The sequence below is a fragment of the Pectinophora gossypiella genome, chromosome Z (assembly GCF_024362695.1).
Source record: "Pectinophora gossypiella chromosome Z, ilPecGoss1.1, whole genome shotgun sequence".
In the NCBI taxonomy this organism is placed as follows: domain Eukaryota; kingdom Metazoa; phylum Arthropoda; class Insecta; order Lepidoptera; family Gelechiidae; genus Pectinophora; species Pectinophora gossypiella.
The window spans coordinates 26,997,857-27,016,613 of record NC_065433.1 but is presented as its reverse complement, the minus strand read 5'-3'; the positions used below and the strand labels follow the sequence as shown (position 1 = coordinate 27,016,613).

The window sequence follows — 18,757 nt, the reverse complement described above, 5'->3', positions numbered from 1 at the left end:
AATAAAAAGCCGTATGAGAACGGCAAGAGAGAGAATAAAAAGTTTGGAGGATAGACTTTAATATACGAATATGAGCAAAAATAATACAAGAATCTTTAGTGATCGCCGATGCGCACCGTGCTCGTGTCCACTGGAAGCTGCTGACGATGTTGTTAAAACAAAAAAAGTGAAATGACCGAATCTCGTGCTTGATTTGATTTCTAAAATCGAACAATTTTTGTTCTCACAGTTTCGAGCTTGTTACGTTTTCGAGCGGTGAAGAAAAATGCGTAAGTACTTAATTTTTAATTCGGAGTCAGTTTTTGCCTTTGGCAATTTTTTTCCAATTTGTGTCACACAAAATGAAAGTGAAAGACGCGAATTCGACCCAAAAAAATCGCTTGTCATTGAAACAGGTTTAGCGAACCCACGACATTAGTCGTGTAAGTCACACTCTTTTTATTAATTTATAGTTAAGAGGTGGGGTTCGAATTCGACTAAAATAGAACACAAGTTCTTTTTTATCGAAAGGACAAGATTTTATCAAAAAAGTCGCAATTCGCATAAATGTGGGCATCAAGTGGATCATAATTACATACTCCTTAACACCGATGTCGACTTTATCCGTGTAAGTATGTACGTATCTATGTCCATCAGCAGTTTTTGCGGGGATGGTAAGTGATGCCAGTTATGTAGTACTCCGAAGACAATACTTATTGCTCGTCATAAAATTAGCGAGAAGTTTTATAAGATAATAGAGCGGTGTTAAAAGTGTAGAAAAAGAAATCGAACATATTTAAGTCCTTTTTCATCGAAACGATTTTGGAGCAAAACAACAAGATTTCAGTCACGTACCTATTTGCGCACAACAGTCTAGAGATGAACAAGTTCAACATTGAATTTAACTGATCTTTAAATGGATCGTATATACTCCTTAACACGGATGTCGACTTCATCCAAGAAAGTATGTATGTACGCCCATTCGATTTTTTTAAGGAACATCAGTTGTCTTCAGCACACGGAGATGGTAATTGGTAATGTTGTCACATTTATAGTGTTCTGAAGACGATAGTAACTGATCGTCACAAAATTACCCAGAAGTTGATTGATGGCAGTGCGCAAGGTGATTAAAGTTTTGGGATATAGTAGTGAAAAGGTGGAAATCAAATTAAAATGAAATAGCAACGACGATCTCGAGCGAAGAATGATAATAAAAGTCTGAGGATAAAATAATAGGCAATGGGTTCCAAGTTAGCCCATCGCCTGTACGATGGTCCATCGTGTTGTAAAGGACCCGATCCCTCTGTCGCCTTTTACGACATGCCCGGGAAGACATGCAGCTGAACGTGTTCTATGTTTTTCTTTCGCTCCCAGTTCAGCATAGAAGCAACACCAAAGCAGGATTTGCATAGAGCAACATACCGTTGCTTTGGTAGGAATTGTCGCACTCTTTAGTGCGCAGGGATGTTGGATTGTAGATGGAATTTTAATTCGTCTGCAATAGATCATCTAATGGCCTTAGATGTCTATTTCACGACGATTTAATTATTGTCTTGTAGAAGACGTAACTGTGCAGGTCAACTCTAGAGAGCCGTAGATCGAGATGTGTGGAGAGAGTGTGTGCCAGGGGCGTAAATGTCACGACAACATCTGGTTTCAAACGCTGGCGAGTAGGAGAGCGAAACGTTTACCAAGCTGGCGATATTCCACTGGTCGGAAACTTCTCCTGCAGAGACTGCGGTACGAATGGATCATACATACTCCTCAACGTGGATGTCGACTTCTATCCAAGAGAGTGTGTATATATGCCCATTATACAAGGATTTCAAGATAATCGCCTTGGATGCATAGAATGTTGGTGTTGTCAGTTTTGTCGCGCTAATGGTGATAGCGGTTGTCAGTGTAATGCCCCGAAGACGACAGTTGCCGATTGTCACAATTTTCTCAGATGCTAAAATAAAGTGCGAAGTTGTGAAAAGTCTGAAGCTAAAGAAATTGTCAAGGAAGGGATTTTTAACCCATCACCCCATCGCCTGTATGATGATCCATCGTGTAGTAAAGGACCCGATCCCTCTGTCGCCTTTTACGACATGCCCGGGAAGACATGCAGCTGAACGTGTTCTATGTTTTTCTTTCGCTCCCAGTTCAGCATAGAAGCAACACCAAAGCAGGATTGCACAGAGCAACATACCGTCACTTTAGTCAGTCCAATGATGGAATGGAATTCCACCAAAAAACCATTTTATTTGCAACGATTTTGGAGAAAAGTAGCCCCTTTTGCACACCAGTCGCTGGTCAAAGTAATTGAGAGGGGAGAGATTCGGATTGGACTGAAAAAAAAACTTAGAATTTGTGCAACACAAATTAATAGTGTTCTGAAGTTGGACCAAGATGTGGGGACCAACACGATGGGGAGGTGGAACTTGCATTCGGCCAAATTAAACATACATACTTACTCCTTTTATATGTATGCCAATAGATATTTTGAAACCTGGTGATTTATAGTCATGTTGTGAGCTGGTTGTAACAACCGGCTACAGTCAGTGCTTACAATATGACACAGACAATTCACACACAGACATAAACGTCCTACTCACTACCACAGTCACTGGATACAGCTATTAGTCTAGCTAATAGATCTGCGTGATCATAACCACATCGTTTGTACACCTACTGGAATATTATGTCGTACATCATTTCATATTAAATATACACACTTAATACGCCTACTTTGGCATCAATTAAGAATCAGAAAGACGATAAACTTATATGAAGTTACTAATGTAGAACAAGGCTGAACCAAGTAAGGAGAAGATGTGCTATAAATATATAAATATAAACTATATGTACATGTGCACAGACGTCATTTACAGACAGAGATGTTGTTGACTGTACAGCAGATATTGAGACTACGTTACAATTAATAGACACGAACAAAATCCATTCATATACCAATAACTTAATACTGAATAATTTGGAGTGCGATTCTGTGACACTGGGATCAAGCTAATCGTCTCCGGTGCACAGGATGGTAGGTGTTGACACTATTGTCGTGGAGGTGGTGATAGCGAGTGTCACTGTAGTGCCCCGAAGACAACAGATGTTGATCGCCACAGAATTACCCGGAAGTTAATGAGGTTGTGCGGTTGTATTTAATATCGATACAGCGAATACATACACACAAAATCTATGGAGATCTTGTTTACACAAATCCAGCGAGTACATGTAATAGGTGATGCGTACAACCACATTTGAACAGCAAACCATTGAGTTTATGCCCCGTATGTGATGAAAGCTACCGAGCGTACCGTGAAGCCGTGTTCCTGGAGTGTGGCGGCGAGCGCCTGCTCCGACTCGGCTACCACGTTGCACGGACTCGGCGCGTCGGCCAGCGAGGTGCCTCGACCAGCGCTCTCAATACATCCGGGGACATACAGGCTCAAGCCAACGGTAGTCTCGCTTTTCTTAATTTTTATTGTCCGTCTACGTCACGTAGCACAAAGTCTACAACGGCTACGCCGTAGCATGTCCAGTTCATTTAGTTTGGATATCTGCTTGACTTTGTACCAGAGAATTTTATTATAAATATGAGATGAGAAGATTCAATCTGCTGGAGGTATTGACCGGTTCTCTCTCAACGAGTAATCTATTATACAAACTACGACGTAAGTTTGTTCTAAATGAAGAAAAGCGACAGACAGTCGTCAGCGCAACTAATTTCTGACATTTTAAATATTATTTACAATAAATGTGACAAACGAACAGCAAATAACATTAGGTGGCGATAATTTTAGACATTTATTAATATATTACTGTACAGTGAGCGACACAGGTGTAGAAATAGGCCCATGCTATGTACACAGTACTAACACTAATTCACCCTCGTGTCGGAGAACCGCTCCGACATCTTTCGAGGCGACGTGAGCATTTTGTGTTTTTGAATTTTTTTTGTTGGACCCGCCGTCTCTTGAAGATGTTCGACGAGGATGGTTTAACCTAGTGAAGGCTCGGGGATTGCAGCTGGTTGACCAAACGGGTCAAGGCAACCAGCTGCGTAACACGGCGGTGCGCCGGAGCCGCGTGGCCGGTGGTGGGGGGGCCGCGCGCGCGTATTGCGGCCCCGTGCCGCGCCGCTCCGGGTCCCCGCCGTGCATCCCAGAGCACGACACACACTATATCTATATAACCTACAGCCGCGAGACGCGAGCCTTCACGTGCACACGACAATCACGCACACACCACATCCGTCACTCACCCACTCGCTGACCCGCACTAGCCACACGACAACTTCCTTAAATAGTAACATTTTTGCAATAATGCACTCTGGCAGACCACTGCCATACTTAAGCTACTTACACTAATATAATATATGTGATAATAATATGAACAAAATCTGGTAAAAGGCACCTAAAATTTGAATGCACTGAGATTTATACAGAAGACTATTGGTGTTCGGTGCCTCTGAGCATGGTGGAGGCGCCGCGGCGCCGGCGAGTGTCCCTCCGCCCCGAGGCCACAGCCCCGGGGCTCCGCTTGCTTCGTCCGCGACGATACCTACCGAGCCCCCCTGCCGCCCGCCTCCACCACGCTGCAGCGACACCTCAACGTACCGCTGCGCTTAAGCGCTACTGCTTTTACGGAGATATCTATCATACTTGATAAATAATCGCACACATATATTACATGAATGTAACGTGACATCAAACTACAGTCTATGAGTACATAATGTTAAATAACTACTTAGTACATTATAAAATGAATTACATAAATGTGCTATCCAGCATCATTAGACATCGACATCAAAGTGGACTCTATACAAACGTTTATTCGAACTAGGTAGGTACTAATATACCTCTTGCGAGGGCAGTATCGACGAGCTGATAGAGTGGTGGACTACACAGTACGGGGTCGCTGCCGCCGAGCCGCGCGTGCCGCGCCGATGGCGCCATCAGCACAGCACGCGCCGGCCGACATCCACATCCACACTTAGCGGTTGAACATAATATTATTTGACTTACAAATTAATTTGCTCCCGTAAAAAAATATATTTACAAGCTATATGTACAAATGTAACAGAAATATATCTTTATTTGATAAAATTTCCATGCTAGACCCGAGACCTTAGACTCCCCGCGTGTTGCGCCGGCGCTCACTGGTCGTCTGAGGTCGGCTCGGCGACCGGTGAGCGCCGCCTGCCACGCTGGCTGTCACTCATATATTGAAACGTTTCAGTAAAACAAGTGATAAACTATGTACACCTCTAACAATAACAAAGTTTGGTGTTATCACTCGTAGAAAAATAAAGTCTAGTGATCTCTTGAGGGAATAAAATATTTTGATAGGCTTAGTGTGGATGTATTCAGTCTTTAAATGCGGTGGCGGTGGCGTGCGGTGGGCTTGCGGTGCGCGCGAGCGGGGCGCGCGGGCGCAGCGGGCGTGCGGCGCGGGCGGAGGCCTGCGCGGCCGCCGCGGGCGCGGCCGGCGCCCTGCCCCTTCGTCACGGGCACCACAACCAACACAAAGTACGGCCCGACCACGGAACATACTAGCGTCCTTATCGCTGCGTCTACACTTGGGATGGGAAATCACTTCTCTTCGTCTTCGTCTCGGAACAAATACGTCGACCTGCAGGTGAATACCTGGTGTCATCCTAGATACGAGTATCTTGTTCGTGGCACTAGTGTGCTGTCCTGTTAATATTTCATTGTTGGGTAAAAACTTCTCACAGTCCTCTAAACTACTACTGGTTTGCTTCGACTAAGATCTTTCAAGAACTCTTTATGTGTACTCAAATAAGGATGACACCTACTCTATGAATTTATGAAAATAATTATTACTCTTTTACGTTCATAGTATGAAATAATTACAATAGTTAAACCTTTGACCACCAACAGGTACAAGATGATGATAAATTAAACATGTTAATTGCAACTATAACGGTTGTTTGGACGTGTGTTCAGAACTACAGACAAATAAATAATATCACTTGGCACTATAATAAAGTAGATGAGCATGAACATTAATTTAATGTGACCAACAATTTTGGCTCAGCGTTGATATTAATCAACATGTCTCAGTCCGCGAGCGCGACTTATATTCCGATCAAAATAATAATATATTTCGAGATGCTATAAAAACAGAGTATTTTTGCCAATTACAACAACAAACGTCATTGAACAGAAAGTGTTTACCCAGCAAATGAACATGAAAGTCCTAAATTTTTAGCGTAGAGGTAGACTGTGTATTTTTGATGTTTCAGAACCAAATTTTTAATGTTAATAATTTTGTTACCGAGCAACAAAAAATGATGTGACGCGAAGCGTATATTTTGTGAGATCTAGACATTGTTGTAGTGCCATGACATGATGCGAGTCCTAATTTATAGCAATATTGGAACTTACCAGTAGGCGAGGTTGAAGAGCGCAAAAACCAGAGGGAAGGTGATGCGTGATATGACGTCGATGCGCTTGCTCCGCGTGGGGAACTTGCTCATCCAGAGTCGGCAGCAGTTCTTCCTCGGCGGGCTGATGTGGATCTCGCACTGCCGCATCTTGGAGTCCAGCACGCCGCCGCGAACCAGGGGTTTCTGCCAGTTGCAGACAGTCAGGTCGACCAGAAACAATACACTTTGGGCAGGCGTGACGCCAACAACCCATCGCTACACCTACTCGGCTCACAGCTCTTCCCAGAGGACAATTCAGAGTTTTAAAAAATATTTTTCATGATTTTTTAAAAAGTGACTCGATAATTCCAAGTTTACCCCAAAATCATATTTTACTTTAAAAGCACTCCATTGACTAATATTTCGACAAATATTGTAGAAAAGATAATAATGACAAAGTCACGTGTTAAATCTTCACTAAGTACTTACAATAAAGAAAATGGAAATCAAAATGTGTTAATTACACTAGTAACAAGCAATATTTAGTGACAGTATTCAAAATCACATTAAAAACAAATTCACAACTAGAAATGGGATTTGAAAATAATCAAGTGAGAATGCAAATACGGGTGATATTGGATAATTTTAGTTTACTATGGAGACGTAAGGGAGGGTTGGAAATTAGAAGGTAAAGTTGTTACTTTATGGTACTATAGATGCTGCAACAGAAATGAATTCCAGGGGGTTGTTATAGTTGCGAGCTCACCATCGCAAACGTGGCATTGCTATCTGTGTCCAGCAGATCCGATGCCGCGTCCATCTGCGCGGCCGCCTCCATCTCCCGGCGTGTCTTTTTCATGTTCTCACGATGCATATCGGAACGTGAAGCGTAGTTGACGAGCGCGAACTCCAACAAGGCCCCGAAGACAAACGTGAGGCATACTCCCGTCCACACGTCGATGGCCTTGGTGTAGGATACAGGCGGCAGCGAGGCGTTGATGCCCGATGACTGCGTGGCCATGGTCAGAAGCGTCGTCACACCTGTGTGCGGACGTACCACTGATGAACATGACGGCTAAACGATGATTCTCACTAAAATGGTCCTTGATGCAACTTGAACGGAGGCACTAAATAATCTACAAACTAAACTTACCAAGAGACACCCGAGCTGGTACGGCGCCCTGGTCGAGCCAGAAGGACACCCATGATACGATGACTAACATGCAGCAAGGAATGTAGATTTGGATGAGATAGTAGCTGAATTCCCTTTTAAATAGTAAATCCACTTTAAGGCAGCTGTATTCACCTGTTGGACAAAGGAAAAGGTTTGATCGTTTAAGTCAGAAGCAATTAATACTGAAATGACTGCCGTATGTGTAAGGTGTACCAATGAAGCAACTGTTACGAATTCACTGACCATACAAAATCGTAAAATATGTATTAATAAGTACCTGCAATACTCGTATCATTATAACATATGCTACTCTCTTCTACAGCAAATCAACAAAGAGAAAAATATTGCAGTATATTAATTAGTTTAAATTAAAACTATATCTAACTAAATCCAATAAATACGTTGTTTAAATCTGTTTAGGGACGAATAATTTGTTTTGGAAAAACTCGAGAGTATTTAAATCATTTATGAACAAATCTGATAAAACAGAGCAATGAAATCTGGTACAGAGCAAAGCAATGTTGAATAATTCAATCTGTTACTCAATAATTAAACATGTCCAATTTGATTTGATACCTAACGTAATTAGTTCCCGACATACGGACGGACATAAATGACGTACGTCATTTGACTAGACTTACCAGTATTAGTCTTGCTGTTACAATAATCAGTCAAGAATTTTTCAAGCGTGAACCGTGGAAGATGGAGGTTCTTGACCACCTGGACAGGGTCCCCTTCCTTCCACAGGAACACGAGGTCATCTGTCGTCCAGCCATCTACGGGACAAACTCAGGTCAGATATTATGTACACCTATTATGAACAGCCTCTAAATCGTGAATATAAACATAACAAACAGCCTATAATTTACGTTCAACTGCTAGACACAGGCCTTCTTTCAGTCAGCTGGCGATATGGAGTATGGCTCCACCACGCTGCACGACTCTTGTTATCTGAGGGTGTTAGCACTAGCCGTCAATCCGTTCGCAAGAGATTTTAATTTGTGGTGCTTTAATTAATACGTTAAGTAAATAGAATAGAACCAATAAAAAAGCATTAGAATGACCAACACTATTTCACATAGCAAAATAAGATCGTTTCTTTCATTCGGCACTCTAATCTCTTTCACGATAGAATGTTATAGTAACAGAAACATTACATGTACATACGATAGTATTTTTACAATCAAGGTGAGTCGTAAAAGTAGTTCCAGCCAACATAAACGTTTGTACACGCATTACAAACTAGTCTCTGATCTCACCCTTATAAATGTTACAGTGATGAAAGATCAATTGCGTGAAATAAATTCGAATGGACTGTTCTTTACGAATTTAATTTTCGTGCCTTAGGTAGCTAAGCCGTGAGTTGGGGGAGCCAGCTCCAATCTCTGTCCGAGTCTCGTCTGAGCATTGATTGAACTTGTGTTTTGTCTTCCCATCCCCCCGCACGTTTGTCGCCACGCAAGGTGCGGTATAGCGCTCGCGGTCAGGGATAATATCAGGTTAAAGGGTCACATCGAAGCAATTCATAAAAATAAGTGCGCAATGTTAACAAATATCAAATAGTAATCTTGTTTTTTAGATGAATTGGCTTCAATGTGGCCTTTTTAGCCCCCAGACCATACTAAAAATAATAACAGACGTTGAAATTATTGTAAGTTTTGTTCTTCTCAGACGCAAGGTATCTGAGAAGACTACCTTGTCTACCTTGTAGTGGAATAAACCATTTTAAACAACTTCGAAAAGTTACATACAAACATACATAAACTGACGCCTATTTCCCACCGGGGTAAGCAAAGACTATAGAATTCCATTTGCTTCGATCCTGACACATCAAAACTTCGAAATGTTTATCTTTGATAATGGCGTCGATTGAATAATTTAAAGTTAAAGATTACTTTTGTGGCTGTTACTTCATCCTGCATCCTATTACTTCAAAAATGTTTAATTTATCTGTTAGTTTTTGTAAAAGTAAATAAATAATGTAAATACTTACAGCTGGCCATTCGCAACGAACACGTCTGCTTGTCCAGGGGATAGAGCTTGAGATTCATAGGACATGACAATGTTAGAGATATTCGGATACTGTACAGCACGTTGCCGTTAGGGAATATGCGTATGTACACATTTGGCATGATGATGTTGTGAAAATGTCCTTCCTTCTCGTTCGAGAAAAAAAGGTCCGGCATCCATACCCGGTTCGCTTCTGTCAGCGTGAGGTACTTCAGCCGGCCTGCGAGAAACAATACTCATGTAGGTATATTTACAGGTTACACGCCATAAACAACACTTATATAAAACTGAAAATAATAAGCGTAGCGAAATTAATACTCTAAAGTAGAGATAGATTTAAACATGCATTTTAATACTTACGTATTTCATTTATTTTATTTTTGTCTTTTTTATATATTCAGTCGTCAGTCGTCAACACAGACTAGGTCGGCAGAAACAGTAGGAAAGTCTACAGAAGTTAACAATGGGCGCGATATTAAACTTACAATAAAGAATAAGGGTTCCGTTTTCCCTTTTGAGATTCGGAACCCTAAGAATGAAGAATTATTACAAAGTTCTGCGTAGTTATCTAACAGTATCTAATTTGAGTTGACGACGTGTAGTTATAATACGGGAAAGAATAATGAAAAGAAATGTATTCAAATGATAACAAATAAAACAGCATGAAATGTTATGATTTTAAATGATTTATGTTTGTGCGGTTTAAACAATATAAAGGCTTCAGCTGCCACAATAATTCAAAAATAAAAATAATATTTAAGTACACATTCAGTACCTATGAAATAGGTTAGTCTCTTGAATGGAATAGAACGGCAAGTCTATTCGAAATCTTTTTTTTTTATTATAATGCCAACACAAGGTTTGTGAACTATCGAGGATTAGCCAAGAACGATTTGTTATCTGTTACATTAAGCTACATAAAGCGCCAATTCTTCATTTGTGTATGCGTAATATTAGTATTTAGTACAATACACATCACGCCAAATCTGCGTTGCGGCGTCGTGTCGGTACCTATTCGTCTACTACAAATATAATAATGAAGAAAAACCTACGTGAAGGTGGATCCTACAAGTAGGCTAAAATCAAAAAAGGTATTATTTTTTTATAGATTTTGACCTGTTATTTCCGAATTTCAACTTATTTCGTATCTTTGCCGCTCGCGCCGCCATATTGGAAAAATGGCGCTCAAAAATCCATTTTTCGCAACATCTAATATCTTTTAATGTAACTTAGAGTGAATGTATTCGAGTCAATAAAGCCGGAACTTCCTAACTACTTTTTATTTGCCTTGTATTAACTCTATGATAATACACATTTCAAACTCGGTTTAATTGTAGAGTAAACTGTAAGGTAAAATAACAACTAAATTAATTTGAAAAAAAAAAAATAAAAAAATCCAAAATTAAGAGGGGTCGCCATACATGCTGATAAAAGCCAATAAAATCAAAATAATGGTCTTAGACGTTTAATTGATATAACATTCGCAGTGCAAATTTCAACTGTGTATCATATATGGTTAAAAATACAGCCTTTTAAAGATTGAACTTTGAGGTCCTCTGACAGATAAACGGACAGACGCAAAAACTGTTTAGGGGTATTCATCGGAAGCCGTCTCGGTACAGAACCATAAAAGTACTTTATTTTTTCAAAAGTAGCAATGATACGAAGCGGCAAAGTTGAAATTCAGAACGAGTATCGAAATCTAGAAAATCACCAATTTTCAAAATTCCCGAAAGGCTGGCATAACTAGCTCTGATAAACGAATAACGTAGTATTTCTTATTAATAATTAAAAAATATGTGAAAGTCTGTCTTTAATGTACTAGACAAGCGAGAGCCAAGGCATTCTTTTCTTATAAAAGATATACTACTTGATAAGCGTTTGTGCCACTGTCGGCGGGCAGCAATAGATACGGTTTATTATCTTGGAATAGCTTCGAGTTGCTTTACGTAGAGCTAAAATCGCGCGTAGCGATGAACCGTAACATCACTATGGCGACGATATGACTAAGTGTAGGAAAACTGTATTTTGGTGATGCGTTGGGACGGCGTCCCAGCCGGTCTACATCTTTACAATTTAATAATCTAGCACCCTTTTACTCAATGCGCCACTCCTCTCGCGTGGTTTTTAACTCCTATATTTATTTGATTTAATACATTACAAAGAATCTTTCTTCATCGGTAAGGTGAATAGATTGGATGGATATTTATTGCAATGTCGCCGACAGTGAAATAAAATGTGTTAGGGGCAAGTTACCCATTTAATTCCTGCCCGAGTGAGTTAACAACTTTTGTATTTTTTGTAATCTACTCACCTAAATGATTTCATGAATTTGAGCCAGTTTATTTCGAACAAAGAATGAAGGAACGCGGAATGTCGTAAATGATATTATTTTCAACCTGGGTAATTTTACAGCTCACAAATTACCCCTTCATTCATCATTCGGAGGAAACTGGCCCGGTCTCATGAAGCCATTCAGGTGAGTAGACTACAAAAAAATATTAAAAGTGTTAACTTAGGTACCTGCAGGACAAATATTAAGTGGACAACTTGCCTCCTAACACGACAAAAGGTTGATAAAATATAGTAAGCAGAAGTGCGTTAGCTCAGACTTGTTTAGCTCAGACGTACAGACATGAAGGTGCCCCCTCCATTACTCATATTTGTATGTGTGCGTAAAGCCTTTGAATATACGTACTTGACTATTAAATTCGTAGGATAAATTCAACGAGTCTCGTACCACACAACTCGAGTGTACCGGCTGTAAAAAGTCAAGTTAGCAAGCGTTGTGCATAGTATTTGAGTGAAAAGATAAAACAATAGATACTCTTCTTGCAAGCATCTGGGTAGCGCAGATACGCAACGTGCGCTTTAGAGTTGCCATCTCTAAAATTGTCCTTAAGGACACTCCCTGAATGCCTAATAAACTAGGACAAATCCGGAAAAACTCGGACGGATGGCCACCCTACGCTATCCGAACGCTCAATAGTGACCGTAGTGCAGCCGTAAGGAGAAACTCTACTAAGTATCCACTGTTCTTTTATTGCAATAGGTAGTATTATGTGCGTGTGTGCGTATGCGTCGTTTCTAGACGCCTTGAGTTCTGTGCTTCGATGTTTAAATACTTTGTTCGGTTATTTTACAATTGATGTGTAATATTGTTCTATTTATTGTTGAATGCCTAACGTATTTTGACTGAGAATGCGCTCTTATTTCGCTCACAGTCAATACTGTACAGTTACATACATGAAGAATGGTAGGGCGCACCTTTGTGCCTGTAATCTGTAAAATATGAAACGTGTCAAAACCCACAATACGTTACAAATACCAAAGGGAGAGCTTGTTATCGGAAAGAATAATTCTTGCTTTAAACCACTCTCCTTACACACACATTTGCTTCCACCTTTTTTATCTATAACATTGTTGGGTTCGTTCACGCTATTTAGTAAATTGTTCAACGAAGGAAGAAAGTGACTGATTACCAACGAGGGTGTAGTTTGAGGGTTCGAACTTGGAGACCCTAATACACGCTAATTGGGAATCACACTTTCTCCCAAGTGATGCAGTGTTTTATACTACATCTACACGGAAGTCGCTGGCACTTTTGAATACCAAAACATTTCCATGTTGAAAATTAACAATGACAATATGGCGCGCATTTTTTAAACTTATTGTTGTATCTTGGGTTTTTTACACACCACGCCATCTCCCGTCTAGTAAAATTTTGCGAACTTGCATGTAAAACCTTTTTGTCTTTTGACACGTTGTTAAAAATAAAAAAGCGGGAATAACGAATGGGATTTTAATGCACTCCCCTCCGTTTGTTTCTATGACAGTAATGTCGTACTTTTTGCCCCCTATTAAAAATAAAGAAGGCACCTTCCGAGTAGGTGAAGTATTTTAAATATTATTTAAATTCAACTAGAAAGAGCACGCTGGGTTAGGTTATATGGGTGTTCTAAAATGAATATGATGAACCTTATGGTGACAGAAAGGACAGATCCGCTTTGTCGGTTTTTACGACATGACCGAACACCCACAACAAGAAAGAAAAATATTATATTTTAAATTAATATTAGCCCAACGTGCTGTTAAATCCTTATTACTAAGATCTTCTATACGTCTTCTAAGACGTAACCCTAACCCTGGTAACGATCAGATAGAAGGATACAAATATCAGTTGTCCACTATTAAAAATTAAAGATATTAAATGACTAGAATATTCACGATTACACCCATCGATCGGACAAGAAGATTTATAACATAGAAAATTTTGCTTTTCCGAATCAATACTTCAAAGGTTGGTTATTTCTTTTTTGTTTCTGCATCTTGTATTACCTGTATATGCAGTAAAGTATTATGGCTTGTTATTTCAAGGGACCTAAACAAAGAACGAACGGAAGTAAATGCAACTGTATTTTTGAAACAGGTATACTTTAGATAGTTTTTCAAATTAAGTACTTACCAGATTTGAAAAAACTATCTATGGAAAGGAAGTAACGGCTAGGAAATACAGTTAGACGAAGAGAGAATTAGTAGGTATATATATCTTCAGTGCCCAATAGAAAGGAATAATTATAATTTTATATCCCGCCTATTTGGACAACTAATATTTATATATAAGAAAGCTTTATATATAATATAGAAGATTTATATAGATAAGAGTATTGAAATAGTAAAAATAAATAAATCAAATAACTAGGAAGCAAACTGTCTATTCAAATATCACGATTACAAACGACACAAGCACAGAATGGTATATATTTGACAAAATAATATATAATATAAATATTATGAAAGTACAAAGTATTTTTAAATATCATTCCGGATTCACTCGAAAAAAAAGTTACCTAATCAATAAGTATTTATTAATACTTACATAAGTATTTTGATAATATCACATTTTATGTGCTGAGGTCGTTTGAAATCGCACGAAAAGAGTACTTGACTTGTTTTGTGTATTATCTATTTTTATGTACAATATATATTTATGCACTTTATGAAATTATTTACTATTGAATTAGTAAATATTTAATCAATGTATTTCGATATTTAGTTATCAGCTCAAAAATTCATACATAACAAACATTTTTAAATATCGGGCCCTGATAATCTATAGAGCTAACTAACTATTCTTACTCTAACTTTTCGGACCCAATATATTCAAGTACTTTTTTTGAAGATAAAGGCGAAGACACAATAGTTCGCAACTCAAAAGTTGCAACGCAAAGTACCTAATAGCTTATTTTTAATAATTAATGGCCCGCATCCGACTTAGGTTATAGAGTTCTATATTTTAAATGCATGTCCGGGCGGCCATTTTGTCAAAATTTGGAAAAAAAAATAGGTAACAAGACGTCGCAGAGTTTTTCATTGCGGCATCCCACACTACTGTTGTATTTCCGCCCTAACTTTGCACCACATCAAGGGAAACTTCGAACAAGTAGTGTAAAATTCGTATCATTCTTTAAAAGGAATTTATTTAATATCTAATGCTGCATAGCTCTTATGGCATCGTCATAAACTTTAAATATTTAAGTTGTGTGAAAAAAAAAACAATGATGACATAACAACACCTATGCAGCTGAAAATAAGTATATATATATATTTTTTTAATATTTGCAGTGGTAGGTACTTAACTGTTGATATGGTACAAACTTAAGTGTAAGGAGAATGGGCAAAATTGTTCCACTCAATCATTCAACCATTTACTCATTAATGCTTGCTGTATACAGAGCCGAACGCGCAGGGCGAAGAATTTTGTTTAGTTTTAAACAAAGACCAGCGCCCAGATTCGCCGTCTCCCTCTCTTGGCTCTGTATGCATCAAGCTTACACATGATAGTGTGGTCACAAAAATTATAGGAGATTCTTCACAGATGAGTTTATATGGTGATTTCTCTGGCAGACTTTTTCCTGATTTAATGATTAATAATAATACGAAATGAGAGCGATGGTTTTCTTCTCATTTCATAAAAAAAATATTAATCGTTAAAGGGGGAAAATCAATTTACAATCACGCCTTACAGAATCACCCGGGTGTTAAGCGGGAGCACACCTCATGTGTATTCCCAGGCAGGTTTAAGTTCCCTTTCTTTATGTATTTCGCTCATTCCCCTTATATTATTTAGAGTATATATTATATTATATATACCTTATTACAATCTAGACTGTACAATGCGTCGTACATACCTCCAAGGTTGTTGAACTTTAGTCGCTCGTCCAGCCATTGTTCACGAAAAGTGAGCTGCACGGAGTATTCCTGAAATATTAATAATATTTGTAGTAGTATTCTAAAACCAACGGTTGTACTAAATGTTGCCAAAACTAAACATGTTTCGCACGTCACTTCTGGGGACCGATTTGACTCCTTAGTTGGTTTAAAGTTATCCATTTATTGCATGAAAACGTCAGAACCAAAAACGTTTATTTTTCAAAAAATGCAGAAATTATTTATTTATCCAATTTGAAAACAATATTTATGTCTTAATTTATTTTTTAATTTTGACAACATTTAATATCATTAAATTGACACTAAATTGAATAGGCAACCAAAAATATATTTATCTGAAGATTTCTAGAAGCATTTGTCTCTTCCATATCTGCATAAAATATAATGTAAAAAGCACATTTACATAGTAAGATACTAGTCAAATCAAATTACGCTACTTATGCTATAACGAGTGACTGTCTATTTTGTGCCAATATGTTGCCAGGTGTGTTCGAGTATGTACAACAAAACGAGTGATGTACAATATATTCTAATGATAGTTTCTTGGAAAGCGTATTGACACAAACGTAACTAAGTATATATCCAGCTTATCATCTAGGAGGAATGATGTCGAAGATTTTTCTTAAACAAACTGACATACAAAACTTGTCATTTTAAAACACTCCTCGACATCAGTGGAGCAAGTCAAATGAATTCTCTGTATAGAAAAAGCTGGCGAATGCACAACGAGACGTGTATTCATACATTTGCATGCAAATGGGAGTATTAGCTTTTGGAGCGCGTTGTGAGGGAAGAGAGGCATGGGAGAGGTCAGCATCGACAGTGAGGGAGCCAGAGGGCCTAGCCATATTGCAAATGACCCGATTTCTACACTAGCGTATAACTCGTGCGAATCGAGAGGACTCGCAGGTACGCATTGTCCCTGAGAAAGGTGTTCATTTGAGTAGGACAGATTGTACGTTAGCGCGTGTGGAAATAGGGACATCTGCAGTTTCCTGGCCGTCAGGAGCTAGGGTCTGCAGCGATCCAAAAGCTAACGAGCAGCGAGTGCATGCCGCGCGGCGCGGCGCCATGCGAGCCTCGGACACCGGGACTCACCGTCGAACACTCGTCACAGCAGGCTGCCGTGTCGCGGACAGAGCCTCTCCCGCGGTAACTACACTCTACACCGCGAGTGCGGGCGCGCCGCTCAGACCAATACACGACACAAATTCACATAAACAAGACAATATCGACCACGTTCAGTACGTCAACGTAAACGACCAAAATAGTTTTTATTCTCGGTTCGAAATAAATGCAATCAAAAGAAGCATGATCGGGAACGGAAAAGATTACGGAAACAAAATTAACGATGGGATGATCGTGAGGCGTGGTGCGGGCCGCGTATCCCCTAGATCTCAGGTTTTGTCTACTGAGTACCAAGCGTGGCGCGTGGCGTGGCAGGACGACCTGTGTTGCCGACTGTGCCGGTACTTCCACCAACAAGTGCGCATGATTCGAAGCGGTTCTCTGCTTGTTCTACTTGTAGGTATGTTACATCGTATTGTGACGGCCAATTTTGTGCTCTTCTACAGTGCCAATTCATCCATCAGTTTTTACAGTAATCTGTAAATATTATTCAACAGAAACAAATTATTTTTTCAGCGTTTAAATAAATAAATAGAAATAAACTTAAGCAAATGAATATAGTTAAACAGAAAATAATTTAAAAAGAAATGTGAAATATAAAATATACCTATATCATTAATAACCTCCTTCTTTTTTGAAGTCGGTTAAAAATATCACATACGTATACTTAATTATAAATAAAATGCGCGGCCCCGCACTTCGGCAGTTATCCACGTTCCACTATAACCATTCCACTCACATGAGTGTCACAAGAGACACCATCAAATACATACATTATAATACATACAAAAATGTGCACAACTCGTACAAATAAAACAAAAATGTTAAAAAAAACCTTTAGGTAACAAAACAAAATCACAAACACGTTAGCTTGACTTAGCAAAGTGCATTTATGTTGCCAGATTCATGTACAGTTTTATTATAAACTCAGGTTCCCCGGTAGGCGGCGTCTTTGGTTTATAATAAAATTGTGGATAGATGCACTCCACTCACCATCTTGTAATCATCTATTTTGCTGATGGATCGCAGGTAAAGGTTCACGCGCACTAGCGTTGGCGAATCGCCTTGAGGAAAGAAAATACAGATATTAAACCGCTTTGTGTTTATCAGCTTTAAACTGACCTGTAATAACAGACACACAGATGCCATACAAAAGGACAATGCTCATGTCACGATCAACCTGCAAATAGTGGCAATGGTCTATTACAAAACTGCCTATTTCTCCCACCAGGTGTCGCTACTGTCGCGTGTTTTTAAATTTTGACAGTTCCCTATACTAATTGAGTAAACAAACATATTTTTTTAGTTATATTTCCACACATAACTGTTTGCGCAGTATATAACTGCCAAATCATAGTGTTATATTTATTACCTAAATATCGGAAAGAATCTTAGAAAAACTTATTGTGAATCAAAACTGCCTTTTTCCAACTGGCTGCTTTTCTTTTTCGTAACTCATCCTTCATACGGGATACACTCCACTTGCTCCACATTTATAGCAATTTATGACGATTTTTTGCTGGACAGTATGAAAAACTGTCAAAATTTAGGAACACTCAACAGTGCTGCCGCCTACATTTGAGCTTCTAGTTTTTATCCTTATTAATGGCTCATAATGTTATTAAATGAGTGTCATTAAAACTGATTGAATCTATGGGTTTTCAACAACTCACATTATAACTTGTCATTTGGCAATAGTACTGCCGTAATCGACGGTGAAATGGGTAATTGGGTATAGCATCCATATATTTCGAGTATATTTTTTTTTACATTTTGTGATATAACTTCTAAACCCCATAGATTCAATCAGTGTTACTTTTACTGATTTAAGAACTCATCGATTGGCACAGGTG

The 18,757-nt window shown here is 39.0% G+C and overlaps 1 protein-coding gene across 6 annotated transcripts in view; it reads right to left on the bottom strand.

The window, feature by feature from the left end:
* Positions 1–5,512: 5,512 nt before the first annotated feature.
* Positions 5,513–18,757, bottom strand: part of LOC126380342 (glutamate-gated chloride channel) — a 39,916-nt gene continuing 26,671 nt past the window's right edge. For 2 of the 6 annotated variants that reach the window (XM_050029705.1, XM_050029709.1), the window contains 7 exons: positions 15,737–15,806; positions 9,529–9,765; positions 8,177–8,311; positions 7,515–7,667; positions 7,128–7,402; positions 6,381–6,565; positions 5,513–5,604 (listed from right to left, as the gene is read on the bottom strand). In XM_050029705.1, the coding sequence (XP_049885662.1) occupies positions 5,565–5,604; positions 6,381–6,565; positions 7,128–7,402; positions 7,515–7,667; positions 8,177–8,311; positions 9,529–9,765; positions 15,737–15,806 (1,095 nt within the window). In that variant the 3' untranslated portion in view covers positions 5,513–5,564. Of the gene's footprint in view, positions 5,670–6,380; positions 6,566–7,127; positions 7,403–7,514; positions 7,668–8,176; positions 8,312–9,528; positions 9,766–15,736; positions 15,807–17,897; positions 17,969–18,757 lie in introns of all 6 variants that reach the window. The other 4 variants (XM_050029704.1, XM_050029707.1, XM_050029706.1 and 1 more) reach the window with 4 other exon arrangements.